Source organism: Ascaphus truei, chromosome 7 (assembly GCF_040206685.1).
Source record: "Ascaphus truei isolate aAscTru1 chromosome 7, aAscTru1.hap1, whole genome shotgun sequence".
Classification (NCBI taxonomy): domain Eukaryota; kingdom Metazoa; phylum Chordata; class Amphibia; order Anura; family Ascaphidae; genus Ascaphus; species Ascaphus truei.
In genome coordinates this window covers 111,570,359-111,589,556 of record NC_134489.1, presented here as the reverse complement: position 1 = coordinate 111,589,556, position 19,198 = coordinate 111,570,359, and the positions used below count along the sequence as shown (strand labels likewise).

Here is a 19,198-nt window from a genome sequence, read left to right as displayed (position 1 = left end):
ACAGTGGGCTCTGTCATTGCTGTGTGTGTGTGTGTGTGTGTGTGTGTGTGTGTGTGTGTGTGTGTGTGTGTGTGTGTGCGTGCGTGCGTGCGTGCGTGCGTGCGTGCGCGCGCAGTGGGGAGGTGTATGTATACAGTGGGCTCTGTGATTGCAGTGTGTGTGTAGTGGGGATGTGTATGTATACAGTGGGCTCTGTGATTGCAGTGTGTGTGTAGTGGGGATGTGTATGTATACAGTGGGCTCTGATTGCTGTGTGTGTGTGTGTAGTGGGGATGTGTGTGTGTGTGTGTGTGTGTGTGTATGTTTACAGTGGGTTCTGTGATTGCAGGAAGGTTCTGAAAACAAAAGAACATTATCAGAGCCTGGAATAGGGAAGCATGCTTTAAACTGGTTTCAGTCCTACCTATCAGGAAGATCCCAACATGTGTCCATCTCAGACTCTAACTCCAACCCCCTGGATATCACCTGTGGTGTCCCGCAAGGCTCTGTTCTGGGGCCCCTACTCTTCTCAGTGTTCATCACTGATCTTCCCACAGCTTGTCAGGAAGCCTCAATACACATGTATGCAGATGACACAATCCTATATGCACACAGCCATAGCCTCTCCGACCTTGAACACATACTTCAATCTGACTTTTTGAGACTCGAAAATTGGATTTCCCAAAACATACTGTTTTTAAACACTGACAAGACTGTAACAATGGTATTTTGGACCAAGACTACATTTTTAAAGCGTCCAGTGACTGCGCTTCAGATCAGAACCAACGCTAACGCCACCCTAACCCCTGTCACTAGTTTAAATACCTGGGCTTATGGTTTGACTCCCACTTTGCTAGGACATACTTGAAAACGAGAGGTAACTCTCAATGTATTACTTCCTGGTAAAATATTTTATAAATAAACTTAACATTCATGGTGCACATTGATCCCCTGACATCCAAAACCTATGCCAAACTAGGGGTACTTTACAGGAACAAATCCTCCCTAAGTCTGCTGGTCAGAAAGCGTATCGCACAGCAGATGCTAATGCCAATTATCGACTATGGAGACATAGTATATGGCTCGGCACATCAAACCCACCTTAGCAAACTTGATACCCTCTACAATTCAATATGCCGTTTTGTTCTCCAATGCAACTACAACACACATCACTGCGATATGCTCAAAGACCTAGATTGGTCATCACTTGAGTCTAGGCGCAAAGCTCACCTTTCCTGTCTCGCCTTCAAATACTTTCTGGACAACCTACCCAGCTATCTGAACAAGCTCCTCACCCCTACCACATGCAGCACTTATCTGAGATCAGACTCCAAAAGACTGTTCACGGTCCCAAGGTTCAGCAAAGTATCCGGCTGTTCCTCCTTCTCTTACCGTGCACCCCAAAACTGGAACAACCTACTCTCACATCCACCACCAGTTTAAGTTCTTTCAAAACTAAGGCTGTCTCACATTTTAATCTGGTCTGTAACTGTTACATACGCCTATAATATATATTATCTTTAAGTATAGATGCAATGTATTGTATATAATGTATACCCTGATCACTTATGTAACTGTATTTGTAACCATGATTATATGTCATCTTACCTCTGTGCCCAGGACATACCTGAAAACGAGAGGTACCTCTCACTGCATTACTTCCTGGTAACACATTTTATAAATAAATTAGTACAGTATAGTGGGAATTTCCCCTTCTATACAAACCGCTGCGGTGTGCTTTGGCAGTATAGGGAGAGTTCTCTGTGAAGCTGTTTTTGTGCGGATAGAAACGTGCTCTGAACAATAGTTTTCTTTTTACTTTCTTCCAGTTTATTTGTTTCCTGAAGCATGAACATTGAAGACAAAATAAGAGGCATCTTCCTTAAATGCTGCCACACAGACGACATGCTGTCTTCCAGGGGCCTGGCAGGGATTGGCGAAGCTGAGCAGCCGTGCGTGGCAGTGCCAAGGGCTGGCACCGGCCTTTTGGAGAGGGCTGTACCCCACCAGGGCATCTTGGCAGGGCAAGAGATGTTACACGGGCGAGAGCTGCCCCACTCACAGGAGATCATGTCACACGACGAGCTTATGGTGCAAGAGGAGACGGTAAAAAACGACGAGGAGGAGATGGACACACAGGACAGGCTGCTCCCCCACGGACTGCAATACGCTGTCAGCCTTCCCGCTAGAGAGGTTTATTATTCCTATCCATGCAGGGGTTACATATGTGGCTATGCCCCTTCAGTGCTGGGGGCGCGGGTCGGCAGTACTGCTTACATATTTACCTGCAGTTGCAATACAGTGAAAGCGGCCGGCCATAAAATATTTATTTAGCAGAGTTCTTGTGTCCGCTATGATCTTGAAAAGTGAAGGTTTGTTACAGGTGGTGATACCTTTCAGCGGGCTGACCAGAGTTCTTCATAGATGCGGCTTGTACACGAGCTGAGAAAACCACACAGGTTGTCTGCAGATGCTTTTTATTACTGAGAGACCTGTGAGATCCAGAAAACGCCTGTGCAAATACATCTAGGAAGAACTCTCATGTGGATCCATTAAAAGGTACCAAATAAGAACCGTAAAATCATCCGTTTGATGACTAGAAGTATAAATAATTAGCGTTGCAAATGTAGGCCCGAAAGCCTGACTGTGATTAGTATAACCCCACAAAGGCAGTGTGTGCGTTGCGCTCCCGCGAGGGACAGAGAAGCTGCCAGCTCAGGACAGAGGGGCCGCGGCCGGGGTCTTATCCGCTGTAATCTGGCCTTTGTCTTATGAAGATATTATTTTACTCTCCAAGCTAGAAAGTGACTGGGATCCGCCTGTGAGCCTGGGAAGGAAGAATGATGGAGGTAGCGTTTGATAACGTGTGTGTGATGTCCCATTCTTAGCGATTTGCACCCGAGCTGTGAGCAGTCAGTAAGAGGTCTGTCTCTGCACGGCACCTGCACACTCAGCCACACGTTATACATGTGAAGATATTCATTTCTTGTTGACTCCTCATCACGTTGCAATGTTGAGTAGCCGCCTTTATTAGCAGTCTTTCTGACATTGATAAAGGAAACCTAAGCAGCGGCTTTATTCTGCCACACGGGCTAAGCAATATTTTGTAGGTGATGTAAATGTGCCTAGCCACGGAGCATACCTGTGTCCTTTCTCTGTGGGCCGGGGCTGCCACGGAGCATACCTGTGTCCTTTCTCTGCGGGCCCGGGCTGCCACGGAGCATACCTGTATCCTTTCTCTGCGGGCCTGGGGCTGCCACGGAGCATACCTGTGTCCTTTCTCTGTGGGCCCGGGGCTGCCACGGAGCATACCTGTGCCCTTTCTCTGTGGGCCCGGGGCTGCCACGGAGCATACCTGTGTCCTTTCTCTGTGGGCCCGGGGCTGCCACGGAGCATACCTGTGTCCTTTCTCTGTGGGCCCGGGGCTGCCACGGAGCATACCTGTATCCTTTCTCTGTGGGCCCGGGGCTGCCACGGAGCATACCTGTGTCCTTTCTCTGCGGGCCGGGGCTGCCATGGAGCATACCTGTGTCCTTTCTCTGCCGGCAATGCATTGTTCTGTGGGCCCCGGTGTGGCACGGAGCATACCTGTATCCCTTCTCTGCCGGCCGGCAATGCATTGTTCTGTGGGCCCCGGTGTGGCACGGAGCATACCTGTATCCCTTCTCTGCCGGCCGGCAATGCATTGTTCTGCGGGCCGGGGCTGCCATGGAGCATACCTGTATCCGTTCTCTGCCGGCAATGCATTGTTCTGTGGGCCCGGGTGTGGCAAGGAGCATACCTGTATCCCTTCTCTGCCGGCCGGCAATGCATTGGTTCTGTGGGCCCGGGTGTGGCACGGAGCATAACTGTATCCCTTCTCTGCCGGCTGGCAATGCATTGTTCTGTGGGCCCCGGTGTGGCACGGAGCATACCTGTATCCCTTCTCTGCCGGCCGGCAATGCATTGTTCTGTGGGCCCAGGGCTGTCACCGTATTGCAACTATGGATAAGACACAAAGTGGGTTGGTGTGGAAGAGGGGACCTTAAGAAGGCAGAAAAAAGATGGGAATGGTGAATGTACAAGGCACTGAGGAGGAAGAGGAGTGGCACTGAGGAGGAAGAGTGGCACTGCATTATTTAAAGACCTATGTGGAAAAAGGCTATTTGAGCCATATTGTAGAACAAAATAAGGCAATATTTATGCTATAAAAACAAATGCTATAAATAATTTTTATTTGAAGCAGCAAACCCCCTGCAAAATGATATCTTTATTTGAACCTTCGCTGCGCGTGCGTTTATCTGTGGTCTCTCGTCCCGTTCAAAGTGTAAACTCGTGAGCAGCGCGCTCTGTCCCTTTAACAAAAGAAAGTGGAACTGTAAATAAAAAAGTAATGGTCAATACATGAGCCGGCAGCGATAGTGTCCCCCTTAGCCCCTTCTCGTCTGTGCATGGATAGCCGCCGGCTCTCACCGTGCCGTCTCACATCTCCGCAGGTACACGTGAAGCAAGAAATAAAGTACAACGATGAGGCAGAGAACCGGCAGCTGCACGACCAGGTGAACCGCCAGCTGCACGACCCGGTGAACCGCCAGCTGCACGACCCGGTGAACCGCCAGCTGCACGACCCGGTGAACCGCCAGCTGCACGACCCGGTGAACCGCCAGCTGCACGACCCGGCGGACTTGCAGAAAAAGAAGAAAAGAAAGCAGCGCTCGCCAGCGAAGGTAACCGCGTCAGCAAGCGGAGAGCTCGTGAATGTCAGATGAAGGAAAATAAGTTTGGGTCTCTCAGGCTGTAACGTTGTGTCCGGGGCATGTCTGGAAGCGGGGATCCTTTGCTGTCGCGTTACGTGGCGGGCGAGTAATCGGAAGACGCGGCTGGGACGTTACTGACCGTTCCCTTTTTGTAGTACAAAGTCTTGTTGGCCGTATAAAGTCCAGGCGGGATTATTCGGCGGGCAGAGGGAACCCCACAGATGTGCGTTTCCCGAGCTTCCTGGAAGCCGTGTGCGGCGGAGATCTTGCGTGTTCTACACGAGGGAATGAGGGAATTGTGTGCAGTTTTCCATCGTTACGTTGTGTTTTTTTGGGGAATGCTATGAATAGCTGTGGGATTTCCAGGATCATTTTAAGGTGTTAACTTGGTGTCGGATTATTTTCTATTGATACATTGTGTTTACAGTCTGAGAATTCATATGTTTTCACGGCCTGCGGTTTCCCATTTCTGCTTTTCTACACTGATGTTTAAGGAACGGACCTTGTATAAGGGACCGTTATTGATGAATGTATTTATTATAGATCCTTACTATAAACGAGGACGGCTCGCTGGGTCTGAAAATCCCCAAATGCCACATGTGTGAGCACTGCAACGCAGCCTTTAGGACCAACTACCACCTGCAGAGACACGTCTTCATCCACACAGGTAACCGGGCAGCGGGTCTGGGGGTCAGCCCTCAGGAATGGGCCTCCTGTAACACGTGCACGTGTGTGTGTGTGTGTGTGTGTGTGTATATACACACACACATCTATATTGCTTAAGCAATGTAGTGGTACTGTGGTTGTTTTGCTTTATAGATACTCTAGCTAAAAGAATTGGGGTGAAATATATATATATATTTATTTTATTTTTTTGGGGAGAGGTTAGTTTTTACTAAGTATTCATGTTTTAGAAAATAATTGTCATAGGTTGTCCCCCTGTAATTCGTGTGTGTATAATAATGATGTGTATGTGTGTTTGTGTGTTTGTGTTTGTGTGTGTGTGTGTGTGTGTGTGTGTGTGTGTATATATATATGTAATTCTCCTTTGGTTTCCATTTTGGAAATGATTGAAATTTCTGGGTTCATGAAATAAGATGGCCGCCATTGTAAACCCTGTGTGCTGCGGAGGTACTCGGCCCTGATGACTGCATTGTTGGAGTCACAGCACGGTTTTTCCTCGGTTTACGTGTGCGCATATGCGCATTCCCATGTGTTTATTTTCACCTGTGCTGTTATCAGTTAGGGTTTCAGAGCCCCGCTTTCTATGGGACCCCTGACATAAAAAAGCAGAATAAAGTATTCTTTTCTATTCCGCCTTGAAAGAAAACGTGCGTTGTGTTATACTCGGCAGTACTCTGGCAGTTTGTGGTTTTTAGAAAGGTAGCCAGTGTAATTGTATGATATCATTTCTGCAGGTAGTGCGCTGACGAATGTTCACCCCTAATCCTCCCGCTGTACATAATACCGCGCTCCTCCCTATATATATATATATATATTGTACATAATACCGCGCTCCTCCCTATGGAAGTTTGCTGCAGGTGAAAAGATCGGCCTTACATATAGAAAAACAAAAAGAACGATTCCCGCGCTCCTACCAATTAGGCTAAAATAAAATAATTTTCTCATGAAAAAGGGTATTTGGTTAAACCCTTTGGTAAGCCTGCATGCTGCATCACGGCATAGCCGTTACTGCAGGTATCTACACTATACTGTATATACATGTCATAATTGTCTCATGGACAGGTAAAAAAAGTTTTAAAGCCCTGAAGGGGTTAAATAAAGCATGAGCTTATGTGGGTAGTGCAATTAAAATCTGGTTAAAGCCAGTGTCATACTTACCTTTACTATGGAGGTAAACAGGGTGCACAAATTCCCTGGTGTGAATATAATACAACTTACACATATACATCTCTCTGTCAGCCTTACACTTTCACCTACCATTCAATGGAGGGTGGTGGAGTGATGTCCAGACTGACACTGGGGTGTATTATACCTGCACTCATTGGAAATTCGGTAGGGGCTCAGTAACTGCTATGTAAAGCAGATGAGCCAATAAACCTACCCCTATGACGTTTCAGAGATACTAAATTTAAAATGCCCTATGGGAGTATGCAGCAAGGAAAGGATTGCCTAATATTAGTGAGAAACTGTACATAATACCGCGCTCCTCCCTATAGAAGTGTGCTGCAGGTAAAAAGCTAGGCCTATAAATATAGAAAAAGAACGATTCCTGCTATTCTTTTATCTTGGCCTAATTGGTAGGAGCCCAGGAATGGTTCTTTTCGTTGTCCCGCTGTACAGGAACATTATAAAACCGGGGAGAGGTTATTCTGCTGGAAGCGCGCGTTCCTTATTGTGTGCTCACTATATTACTAAGTGGCATTGCTGCCTCACTAATAATTACACCAGCGCAGGGGGCAACTTCCCGAGACATGGCCAAGTATTACTGCAGATATTGGGGTTAAGAGCTGCAGGTGTACTCAGTACCGCTGTGTAGGGCCGGGTGTTAGTCACATGTAAAAGTATTATTTGGATTCTTTAAATAAGTATCACTGCAACAAAGTACCTGTAACTTACCTATAACATACAGAGAGCGCGGCGTCACCGTGTCACTTACCTATAACATACAGAGAGAGCGGCGTCACCGTGTCACTTACCTATAACATACAGAGAGAGCGGCGTCACCGTGTCACTTACCTATAACATACAGAAAGCTGCGTCAAAGTGTCAATTGCCTATAACATACAGAGAGAGCGGTGTCACTGTGTCACTTACCTATAACATACAGAGAGAGCGGCGTCACCGTGTCACTTACCTATAACATACAGAGAGCGGCGTCTCCGTGTCACTTACCTATAACATACAGAGAGAGCGGTATCACTGTGTCACTTACCTATAACATACAGAGAGAGCGGTGTCACCGTGTCACTTACCTATAACATACAGAGAGAGTGTCGTCACTGTGTCACTTACCTATAACATACAGAGAGAGCGGTGTCACTGTGTCACTTACCTATAACATACAGAGAGAGCGGTGTCACCGTGTCACTTACCTATAACATACAGAGAGAGCGGCGTCTCCGTGTCACTTACCTATAACATACAGAGAGATCGGCGTCACCGTGTCACTTACCTATAACATACAGAGAGAGCGGCGTCACCGTGTCACTTACCTATAACATACAGAGAGAGCGGCGTCACTTACCTATAACATACAGAGAGAGCGCATTCATACTGAGCAGGGCTCCACCGTGGCCGCCGGGCATTCTCCTTTGCCTCCCTCTGCCCCCCACCCCGTGCCTGGTGAACCAAGTCCATGGTGAAGGGGCCTGTCTGCAGACCAGGCTGCATACTGCCCAGAGAACGGCATGTCTCTGCACCAGCGAGAGACCAGCTATCAAGCACAGACCGTCGCTTTCCTGTCAACCAAGTCTGGGAAAGAGCTATGTCACTATCCTGTAGGGACCCTACCTGCCCTGGCCCTGTGCCCACCTGTAGCTGCTCTGCTATACCCCTGACTCTCCTCCCTGGCTGCCTATCTACCCACAGCCCCTCCTCTGGGAACCCAGGGGAATCTGTCAGGGGGGTCACTCCTGGCCGGTCAAGACAAGGGACCTCCTGCCTACCTAGCCCATCCATAGCTTCTGCCAGCTGCCTGACACCCCACTGACCTCCTATCTCCCCCTGCTCCACAGTGTCTCCCTGCCTAGCCTCCCCTAGGCTCAGCACCTCAGCCCCTGCTGATGACTCCTGCTGCTTACCTCCCTGCAGCCCACCTGCACTCCTCTCCCCCCTGGGCAATCCTAACCCAGACCCTGGAACTACCTGAGTGCACCTACCTCCCTGACCTTGTCTCCCCCTTACCAGGGATGAGCTCAGGGGCACCTCTCCAGATGCAACCGCCTTAGCTCTTGGCTGGCAGGTATCCCTGGGGTGGCACAAGTTGGCCACTGCCCATGATACCCCCAGCCCATAGCCAGGCTGCAACAGGGGGTTGCTGATCTGAGAAACCCCCTGAGGCTCTGCCAGGGTAATGGGGAACTCTAGCTGCCATACCTGCTGCTTTCCCTCCCCGGCTACCACTAGCCCTTCTTCTCTCACTGAGATCTGATGCTGGCTACCTACCTGCAGCCTCCCCTCACTTCGCTTCTCCCTAGCTAATTCTAACCTGGATCCTAGGGACACCTGAGTGAGGCCATCTCCCTGACACAGCCTCCCCATTACCGGGGATGAGCTCAGGGTTGATGGTGCAGATGCACCCACCTTAGCTCCTGGCTGGCAGGTAATCTGGGCGTGGTCTATCTTTGCCACAACCCCTGATACCTCCAGTCCATAGCAAGGCTGCAACAGTGGGGCTCTTAACTGAGAGTCCCCTTGCTGCTCCGCCAGGGTAATGGGGAAGCCTGGCTGCCCTACAAGCTGCCCTTCCTTCCCCTCCCCTGGTACCCCTATCTCCTGCCACCCCCCGGTCACCCCTATAGTGAAACAACGTGGTACAGTCATAGGGAAAAATAAGTCAGGGTCAGTCTGCGACTTGGTCTGGCTTACCTCGCTGGTCCCCGCAGAGACCGCCGCCTTCGTTGGTCCCGATTGCAGGGGGACTGGAGTGGCTGCCGCGACAGCGCCGGGTTGGGTACAGGTACAACGGTGCAGGACAAGGGTCCCAGGTCTTTGTGGAGGAACACGGCTCCCGCCAAACCAGGTAAAATAACCCCCTCCCTCAAACCCTGTCCCTCCCCCCCACTCAGAAAGGGCTCCGGCACTTTGCCGGAATCGCGGCTCTTCCGCTGTTGTCGCCGCCATGGGCTAGCCCTGGGTAGCTGCCGCAGCAGTACCCGGCTTTGATGCAGGGTTGCCGGCGTGGATTGCGGGGCTCCGGTCATCGCTGGGAATCGCTGACTCTGCCAAACAATGTGAAACACCCACCTCCCGCACACCCCAACCCTCCCCCCAAATAGAATTGCCGCCAGCAGGATGCCGGAGTGGCGGCTTCTTCACTGCCGCCGCTGGTTCTCCGCCGGGATCAGGTGGATGGCCGCCGCTCTCCGCCGCTGTTGCCGATGCAGCCCGGCCAGGTTCTCCAGGAGACGTCCCGCGGAGGGTTGTCACCCTGGCTGGGCGGGAGCCATCAGAAGATGCCGCTAACTGGGTCATCTTTTCCGCAGCTCGTGAGCGCTGGCCCTGAGGGGCTTCTTCGCCCGACCACGCACGGTCTGGGCACCGGGCATTATTGTGGCCCGTTTGTTGGCAGTGCCGCAGCGCCTGCCGGAGCTTCGCCGCCACTGGTGGACTAACCCCAGCAAGGGGCAACGGAGTCCAGATCGGAGTTGCTTGAGCGCCGGGCTCTGGCAGGGGGTAAGCGGGTCGGTGCAGCACCAACGCCGTGAACTGGGTCCACTTCGCCGGGAACTACGTCTTGCCCAACGCACACACCAGTGCTAGCTCTTTCAGGGAAAATGGACGGCCACCGCAACGGCCGTTACCTCTCCTGGTGCAAGACTTCTGTGGTCTCCGAGACCACCCGCTCCCTCCACAAGTCTCTGCCGTCCCGGAGCTGGGTCCATTCCCTGCTCTCCGGGCGGTTTGATGGTTACAGCGGCTGCAGCTGTGGATCTTTGCTCAGCCTGCCGGGTTTCATGCTCATCAATCGCTGCCTCTCTCTCAGCCTTGCCGGCTGCTGGTCCCCGCGCCGACTTGATGCACTCCTCCGGTCTCGGTGCCCGGCTCCAGTCACACGGATGGCCGGCACTTTGGTTATGGAGGCAATGCTTCTCACAAGTAGGGGAACAGTGAGGAGGTGCCATATCTTGTGTTATATGTTGTACACTGTGTGTTCAATATCTTTAGTCCCAGGAACTCGCAATTACCATCGAGTTCCCACTATATTACAGTATCCCTCAGTACACTGTAATACAGGTCCAGTTCAATCCCGCCACTGCCACCAGTTTTATTAATAGCCTGTGACGGGAGCTTTGTGACAGGCTATGAATAATACACCACCAAGAATATACCTGGGTTGAACTGGACGAGACTTGGATATGATAAAATATAATTTATTCCTTGAAAAAGGTGAACAGACAAGATATACAAATAACAGACAAAATATGGACACTTACTTAAAGGTTAGGACAAGAAAAGCCAACAGGATACAGGATGGGCCATTTCTTCCATAATTCAGTTTCAGATGAAGACATCACAGCAATACATGCAGATCATGAAGACACATGAAAGACATTTGAGTAAGGGGTGACTCTGACTTATATACCATTTCAACCCTTCTCTTACACTCAAGGCGCCGAGCTGTCTAACAAAAATCTCTTTGAAGGAGATTTTGGTTTCCCTGTAAGTGTGAAGACCGACACTTAAAAAACACTCAGCCCCTTTGTTTATGCTAAGGGCAAGAACAATCAGGACAGTTAGCTTTTGATCACCGGGCTATGCTAATTCTTGCAGGATGCTCTTCCTGCCATATTTAACATAGCAGATGGAGTCTGCATTTTTCAGAGCAGACCCAAAACCCCATATACATTTTAATACCTACACATATTAAAATACCCGGTTCTGGTAGGTTCAGCGGGTCCAAACTTTCCAGACCGTAATGCCGGAAGTGGTACACTATAGGGTCCAAATTTCAGCCCGCTACGACCTTCGGAACCGGAGTTATACAAATATCACATAAACCGTTTCATATTTTATTATAAAAATCTCCGCTAAATGAAATCTCAGCGTTTCACTAAATCTCCATTGAAAACAACGGGCTCCGCCGCCATGGGTTTCAATGGAGCAACTCCGCCGTTGTAGTCAATGGAGTTTCCCGCCATAGACTTTCAATGGAGAAACCGCCGCCATTGAAGTCTATGAGAAAATCCACAAATCTTTACCTTCGTCCACACTCCGTCTGGTTGGTCTGAGGGGGCTGGAAATGGGCATGCATTAAAGCCGGAACCTTGGCTATATGCCACCCAATTCCCATCCCTCTGGTCATTCCAGAACCGGAGATATGGACTTACACATTTCAACATTTTACACTTAGTGGTTTTTTCGCCATGCGGCTTTTCCCCATTGGAATCAATGGCCAGCGCCGCCATTGACAATGCATGGCGCCCGTCACCATTAGATTCAATGGTGTGAACCTCCTTCTCCGCTCGACCCTTTACGGGGGTCCCTCATTCCCGGACCCGGTGTGGATCGTGTGTGGGGGTTCCTAGGGGTTAGGGACAAAAAGAACTTTATTCCCTGGGGCCCTAGAACCCAAGATTCCCACGCCAATTGTCGTTGAACTTGACCGTAGTGATTAAACTCGTTTAAAAGACATTATATCCGCTTTTGCGGTCTGCGGTTTGGATGGCTGCCAACCTGTTCCTCGAGGCCGGCGTTGAGGAATCTCCATTGAAGTCAATGAGCCCATTGACTTACAATGGGAAACCGCCGCTCCTCCTCTCGGACGCCACCTGCTGGTCGTCGCTGGAAAACAGGTCCAAAACCGCTACTTCTGCCATTAGAAAGCATGGAGGCTCAATGGCGGCCTGTGGACGGCTGCAAAATGGAGCCTGAAAAGGCGGGAAAATTACACACAGGGCTATAATCACTATTTTAACATTAACCCCTTCCCTCCCGCATCAACCCTAGTGTATGTGTGAGTGCAAACACCAGGATAACACACTACATTTACACAGGGGAATAAACAGTTGGATGGCTGAAGCAAGGCAAACACTTTACTGGACCTCAGTCCAGTTAACCCCTGGCTTCCCAGGTGAGAGTAGAGGGTGGCCAAATGGGGTGTAACCCATTTAATCCCGGGCCAAATCCTCTCTATCATGACACTTACCTATAACATACAGAGAGAGCGGCGTCACCGTGTCACTTACCTATAACATACAGAGAGAGAGCATTCACCGTGTTACTTACGTAACATACAGAGAGTGCGGCGTCACTGTGTCACTTACCTATAACATACAGCTAGTGCGGCGTCACTGTGTCACTTACCTATAACATACAGAGAGAGCGGCGTCACCGTGTCACTTACCTATAACATACAGAGAGAACAGCGTCACCGTGTCACTTACCTATAACATAGAGAGAGAGCGGCGTCACCGTGTCACTTACCTGTAACATACAGAGAGAGCGGCGTCACAGTGTCACTTACCTATAACATACAGAGAGAACGGCGTCACCATGTCACTTACCTATAACATACAGAGAGAGCGGCGTCTCCGTGTCACTTACCTATAACATACAGAGAGAGCGGTGTCACCGTGTCACTTACCTATAACATACAGAGAGATCGGTGTCACCGTGTCACTTACCTATAACATACAGAGAGCGCGGTGTCACCGTGTCACTTACCTATAACATACAGAGAGTGCGGCGTCACCGTGTCACTTACCTATAACATACTGAGAGAACGGCGTCACTGTGTCACTTACCTATAACATACAGAGAGATCGGTGTCACCGTGTCACTTACCTATAACATACAGAGAGATCGGTGTCACCGTGTCACTTACCTATAACATACAGAGAGAGCGGCGTCTCCGTGTCACTTACCTATAACATACAGAGAGAGCGGCGTCACCATGTCACTTACCTATAACATACAGAGAGAGCGGCGTCACCGTGTCACTTACCTATAACATACAGAGAGTACGGCGTCACCGTGTCACTTACCTATAACATACAGAGAGTGCGGCGTCACCGTGTCACTTACCTATAACATACAGAGAGTGCGGCGTCACCGTGTCACTTACCTATAACATACAGAGAGCGCGGCGTCACCGTGTCACTTACCTATAACATACAGAGAGCGCGGCGTCACCGTGTCACTTACCTATAACATACAGAGAGAGCGGCGTCACCGTGTCACTTACCTATAACATACAGAGAGATCGGTGTCACCGTGTCACTTACCTATAACATACAGAGAGCGCGGTGTCACCGTGTCACTTACCTATAACATACAGAGAGTGCGGCGTCACCGTGTTACTTACCTATAACATACAGAGAGAGCGGCGTCACTTACCTATAACATACAGAGAGCGGCGTCTCCGTGTCACTTACCTATAACATACAGAGAGAGCGGCGTCTCCGTGTCACTTACCTATAACATACAGAGAGCGCGGCGTCACCGTGTCACTTACCTATAACATACAGAGAGCGCGGCGTCACCGTGTCGGTTTGCTCATAGCAAACACTTTGATATGTGATTCTCTGAAACACATTGGTGCAGGAATAAGCGACTCTGGTTTGACTCCCAGTGTAGGCTCCTGGAGACCTCGGGTGACCTGCCTGTCAGGCACAGGAATCGGATTGCAAGCTCTGCAGCGTAGGGTGTCTCTCCAAGTATGTGTACACACACACACACACACACACACACTATTTGGGAAGTGTTTCCCCAGTAACATTGGGGGAGGTTCTGCACGATGATGCTGACATTACCTGGATACGGTTTAGGTCTCTTGAACCCTGGGTTGTGTTTAATAGCTTCTCAGATTTAGGCCCTAAAGCCGGACTCCTGGCCGGAGAGGTCACTGCCTGTGCTGTGATTGTGATGCACCCGGCTGCAGCTCACACCTAACTGCAGGAGAAATGCTGCGCAGATCCCACGGCTGCAGTGAGCAGGACGCAAAGCCGCTCCCAGAACATTTACAATGGCGGCCATTTATAAGAGGGGCCCAAAAGTCATTTGACAGCATTATTTCACTGGAAGAGGGTAGTGCCACATTTTACACTGCTGGACCAGGATAAAAGTGTGGGGAGGGGGGGTTAATGGTGGGGTGTATTAAAAACTGCGGTGGGGTGTCACACAGTGCAGAGATGGGTGCTGGGTGTAGGTGGGGGTGTCACACAGTGCAGAGATGGGTGCTGGATGTAGGTGGGGTGTCACACAGTGCAGAGATTGGTGCTGGGTGTAGGTGGGGTTGTCACACAGTGCAGAGATTGGTGCTGGGTGTAGGTGGGGTGTCACACTGCAGAGATTGGTGCTGGGTGTAGGTGGGGTGTCATACAGTGCAGAGATGGGTGCTGGTTGTAGGTGGGGGTGTCACACAGTGCAGAGATTGGTGCTGGGTGTAGGTGGGGTGTCACACAGTGCAGAGATTGGTGCTGGGTGTAGGTGGGGGTGTCACACAGTGCAGAGATTGGTGCTGGGTGTAGGTGGGGTGTCACACAGTGCAGAGATGGGTGCTGGGTGTAGGTGGGGTGTCACACAGTGCAGAGATGGGTGCTGGGTGTAGGTGGGGGTGTCACACAGTGCAGAGATTGGTGCTGGGTGTAGGTGGGGTGTCACACAGTGCAGAGATGGGTGCTGGGTGTAGGTGGGGTGTCACACAGTGCAGAGATTGGTCCTGGGTATAGGTGGGGGTGTCACACAGTGCAGAGATGGGTGCTGGGTGTAGGTGGGGGTGTCACACAGTGCAGAGATTGGTGCTGGGTGTAGGTGGGGGTGTCACACAGTGCAGAGATTGGTGCTGGGTGTAGGTGGGGTGTCACACAGTGCAGATATTGGAGCTGGGTGTAGGTGGGGGTGTCACACAGGCAGAGATGGATACTGGGTGTAGGTGGGGTGTCACACAGTGCAGAGATTGGTGCTGGGTGTAGGTGGATGTCACACAGGCAGAGATTGGTGCTGGGTGTAGGTGGGGTGTCACACAGTGCAGAGATTGGTGCTGGGTGTAGGTGGGGTGTCACACAGTGCAGAGATTGGTGCTGGGTGTAGGTGGGGTGTCACACAGTGCAGAGATTGGTGCTGGGTGTAGGTGGGGTGTCACACAGTGCAGAGATGGGTGCTGGGTGTAGGTGGGGGTGTCACACAGTGCAGAGATTGGTGCTGAGTGTAGGTGGGGGTGTCACACAGTGCAGAGATGGGTGCTGGGTGTAGGTGGGGTGTCACACAGTGCAGAAATTGGTGCTGGGTGTAGGTGGGGGTGTCACACAGTGCAGATATTGGTGCTGGGTGTAGGTGGGGTGTCACACAGTGCAGAGATTGGTGCTGGGTGTAGGTGGGGGTGTCACACAGTGCATAGATTGGTGCTAGGTGTAGGTGGGGTGTCACACAGTGCAGAGATGGGTGCTGTGTGTAGGTGGGGTGTCACACAGTGCAGAGATTGGTGCTGGGTGTAGGTGGGGGTGTCACACAGTGCAGAGATTGGTGCTGGGTGTAGGTGGGGTGGGGTGTCACACAGTGCAGAGATGGGTGCTGGGTGTAGGTGGGGTGTCACACAGTGCAGAGATGGGTGCTGGGTGTAGGTGGGGTGTCACACAGTGCAGAGATTGGTGCTGGGTGTAGGTGGGGTGTCACACAGTGCAGAGATTGGTGCTGGGTGTAGGTGGGGTGTCACACAGTGCAGAGATTGGTCCTGGGTATAGGTGGGGTGTCACACAGTGCAGAGATTGGTGCTGGGTGTAGGTGGGGTGTCACACAGTGCAGAGATTGGTGCTGGGTGTAGGTGGGGGTGTCACACAGTGCAGAGATGGGTGCTGGGTGTAGGTGGGGTGTCACACAGTGCAGAGATTGGTGCTGGGTGTAGGCGGGGGCGTCACACAGTGCAGATTGGTGCTGGGTGTAGGTGGGGGTGTCACACAGTGCAGAGATTGGTGCTGGGTGTAGGTGGGGTGTCACACAGTGCATAGATTGGTGCTGGGTGTAGGTGGGGTGTCACACAGTGCAGAGATTGGTGCTGGGTGTAGGTGGGGTGTCACACAGTGCAGAGATTGGTGCTGGGTGTAGGTGGGGGTGTCACACAGTGCAGAGATTGGTGCTGGGTGTAGGTGGGGTGTCACACAGTGCAGAGATTGGTGCTGGGTGTAGGTGGGGTGTCACACAGTGCAGAGATTGGTGCTGGGTGTAGGTGGGGTGTCACACAGTGCATAGATGGGTGCTGGGTGTAGGTGGGGTGTCACACAGTGCAGAGATGGATGCTGGGTGTAGGTGGGGGTGTCACACAGTGCAGAGATTGGTGCTGGTTGTAGGTGGGGTGTCAACCAGTGCAGAGATTGGTGCTGGGTGTAGGTGGGGGTGTCACACAGTGCAGAGATTGGTGCTGGGTGTAGGTGGGGTGTCACACAGTGCTGAGATTGGTGCTGGGTGTAGGTGGGGGTGTCACACAGTGCAGAGATTGGTGCTGGGTGTAGGTGGGGGTGTCACACAGTGCAGAGATGGGTGCTGGGTGTAGGTGGGGTGTCACACAGTGCAGAGATTGGTGCTGGTTGTAGGTGAGGTGTCACACAGTGCAGAGATTGGTGCTGGGTGTAGGTGGGGTGTCACACAGTGCAGAGATGGATGCTGGGTGTAGGTGGGGTGTCACACAGTGCATAGATTGGTAATGGGTGTAGGTGGGGTGTCACACAGTGCAGAGCTTGGTTCTGGTTGTAGGTGGGGTGTCACACAGTGCAGAGATGGGTGTAGGTGGGGGTGTCACACAGGCAGAGATGGATGCTGGGTGTAGGTGGGGTGTCACACAGTGCAGAGATTGGTGCTGGGTGTAGGTGGGTGTCACACAGGCAGAGATTGGTGCTGGGTGTAGGTGGGGGTGTCACACAGTGCAGAGATTGGTGCTGGGTGTAGGTGGGGTGTCACACAGTGCTGAGATTGGTGCTGGGTGTAGGTGGGGGTGTCACACAGTGCAGAGATTGGTGCTGGGTGTAGATGGGGTGTCACACAGTGCAGAGATGGGTGCTGGGTGTAGGTGGGGGTGTCACACAGGCAGAGATGGATGCTGGGTGTAGGTGGGGTGTCACACAGTGCAGAGATGGATGCTGGGTGTAGGTGGGGTGTCACACAGTGCAGAGATGGGTGCTGGGTGTAGGTGGGGTGTCACACAGTGCAGAGATTGGTGCTGTGTTTCTAGACTTGGAAGAGGCCACAACTAGTTATTAACTGATGGATTTGGAATTATATTGTTCAAGGTGAGAAACCCTTTCAGTGCAGTCAGTGCGACATGCGTTTCATTCAGAAGTATCTTCTCCAGAGACATGAAAAGATCCACACGGGTGAGTAAAGAGAGTGCTTTCTGCAGGTTGGTGTGAAGTTTTGTTTTGCGGTGACCCGTGTGTCCTGATAATGGGGGGGTGCTTGGCTCCGCTCTTTGGTCCCCACTCTTGCACTTCACCTCCATGTCCTGGTTGCTGGAAGGAAACCCCACAACACATTAAACACGGTTACGTTGCATTAGCGTGTGCAAATTGTGAACAGGCGATCACTCCCAGCTACGTAACAGACTAGGACATTTGGCTCTGCGCTGGCAGTCACTAAGGTAAGAAATACCCCTTAGCCTAACCACTAATAACCCTTATAAACCCCATACCCTAACCAGAAATAAAACGTACCTTCGGAGCGGCCAGTGGCTGCGGCAGAGGGTCAGTCTGCGGCGAAACTTCTGCCACCAAATTTCCCATTCTGGCAACGTAACAATACCTCCTCTTCCACTAACTGCACAAGCACGAGTATACAGTATATATTATACTGCAGGAAGCACCGAGTATACTATATATATTATACTGCAGGAAGCACCGAGTATACTGTATATATTATACTGCAGGAAGCACGAGTATACTGTATATATTATACTGCAGGAAGCACGAGTATACTGTATATATTATACTGCAGGAAGCACGAGTATACTGTATATATTATACTGCAGGAAGCACGAGTATACTGTACATATTATACAGCAGGAAGCACGAGTATACTGTATATATTATACAGCAGGAAGCACGAGTATACTGTATATATTATACTGCAGGAAGCACGAGTATACTGTATATATTATACTGCAGGAAGCACGAGTATACTGTACATATTATACTGCAGGAAGCACGAGTATACTGTACATATTATACAGCTGGAAGCACGAGTATACTGTACATATTATACTGCAGGAAGCACGAGTATACTGTATATATTATACTGCAGGAAGCACGAGTATACTGTATATATTATACAGCAGGAAGCACCGAGTATACTGTACATATTATACTGCAGAAGATGGAAGAATGAAGCCGGTGTCCAATACCGCAGTGATTAGGGCAGCGTTACAAATCGGAAAATTCACAATGGCGGCCATTTTTAAAGTGAAGCCCACAAAAATACACTTTTATTTCAATATATCTCCAACTGGAATCGGGAGAAGGAGCCCTCTGGAGGAAAGGGGGGCCTTAAAAATCGGTTCTGGGACTATACCTTTAATCGCTGAATTTCATTGACTGGGTCTTAAGGAACATGCAACACCGCACGATACCATACCGGGTCATCTGTAACACCGCGACCGCGCTTAACTGATAACGGATTTGTTTTTCCAGGTGACTAGGTTGAACTCTTTTATTGCCAGTCAGATTCTGCAGTATGACTACCCCGGGCTGCGAAATGTTAACAGGAGAAACAGTCAGAAGAACTGGACACTGATCCTATTTGGGGAAGAGGTGGGGGGGGGGGGGAGGGGCGGGGTGCGAAACTCCAGTCCTCGAGAACCACCAACAGGTCGACTA

The 19,198-nt window shown here is 50.7% G+C and overlaps 1 protein-coding gene across 9 annotated transcripts in view; it reads left to right on the top strand.

Moving 5' to 3' along the window:
- ZNF148 (zinc finger protein 148) overlaps positions 1-19,198 on the top strand; it is a 64,603-nt gene that overhangs the window by 7,887 nt on the left and 37,518 nt on the right. For 7 of the 9 annotated variants that reach the window (XR_012802767.1, XR_012802771.1, XR_012802769.1 and 4 more), the window contains exons 2-5: positions 1,809-2,172; positions 4,455-4,685; positions 5,259-5,382; positions 17,621-17,704. Coding sequence is in view for 3 of the 9 variants with exons in the window: in XM_075609904.1 (XP_075466019.1) it covers positions 1,828-2,172; positions 4,455-4,685; positions 5,259-5,382; positions 17,621-17,704 (784 nt within the window). In the remaining 6 variants the exon portion in view is untranslated. The remainder of the gene's footprint in view (positions 1-1,808; positions 2,173-4,454; positions 4,686-5,258; positions 5,383-17,620; positions 17,705-19,198) is intronic. The other 2 variants (XM_075609906.1, XM_075609905.1) reach the window with 2 other exon arrangements.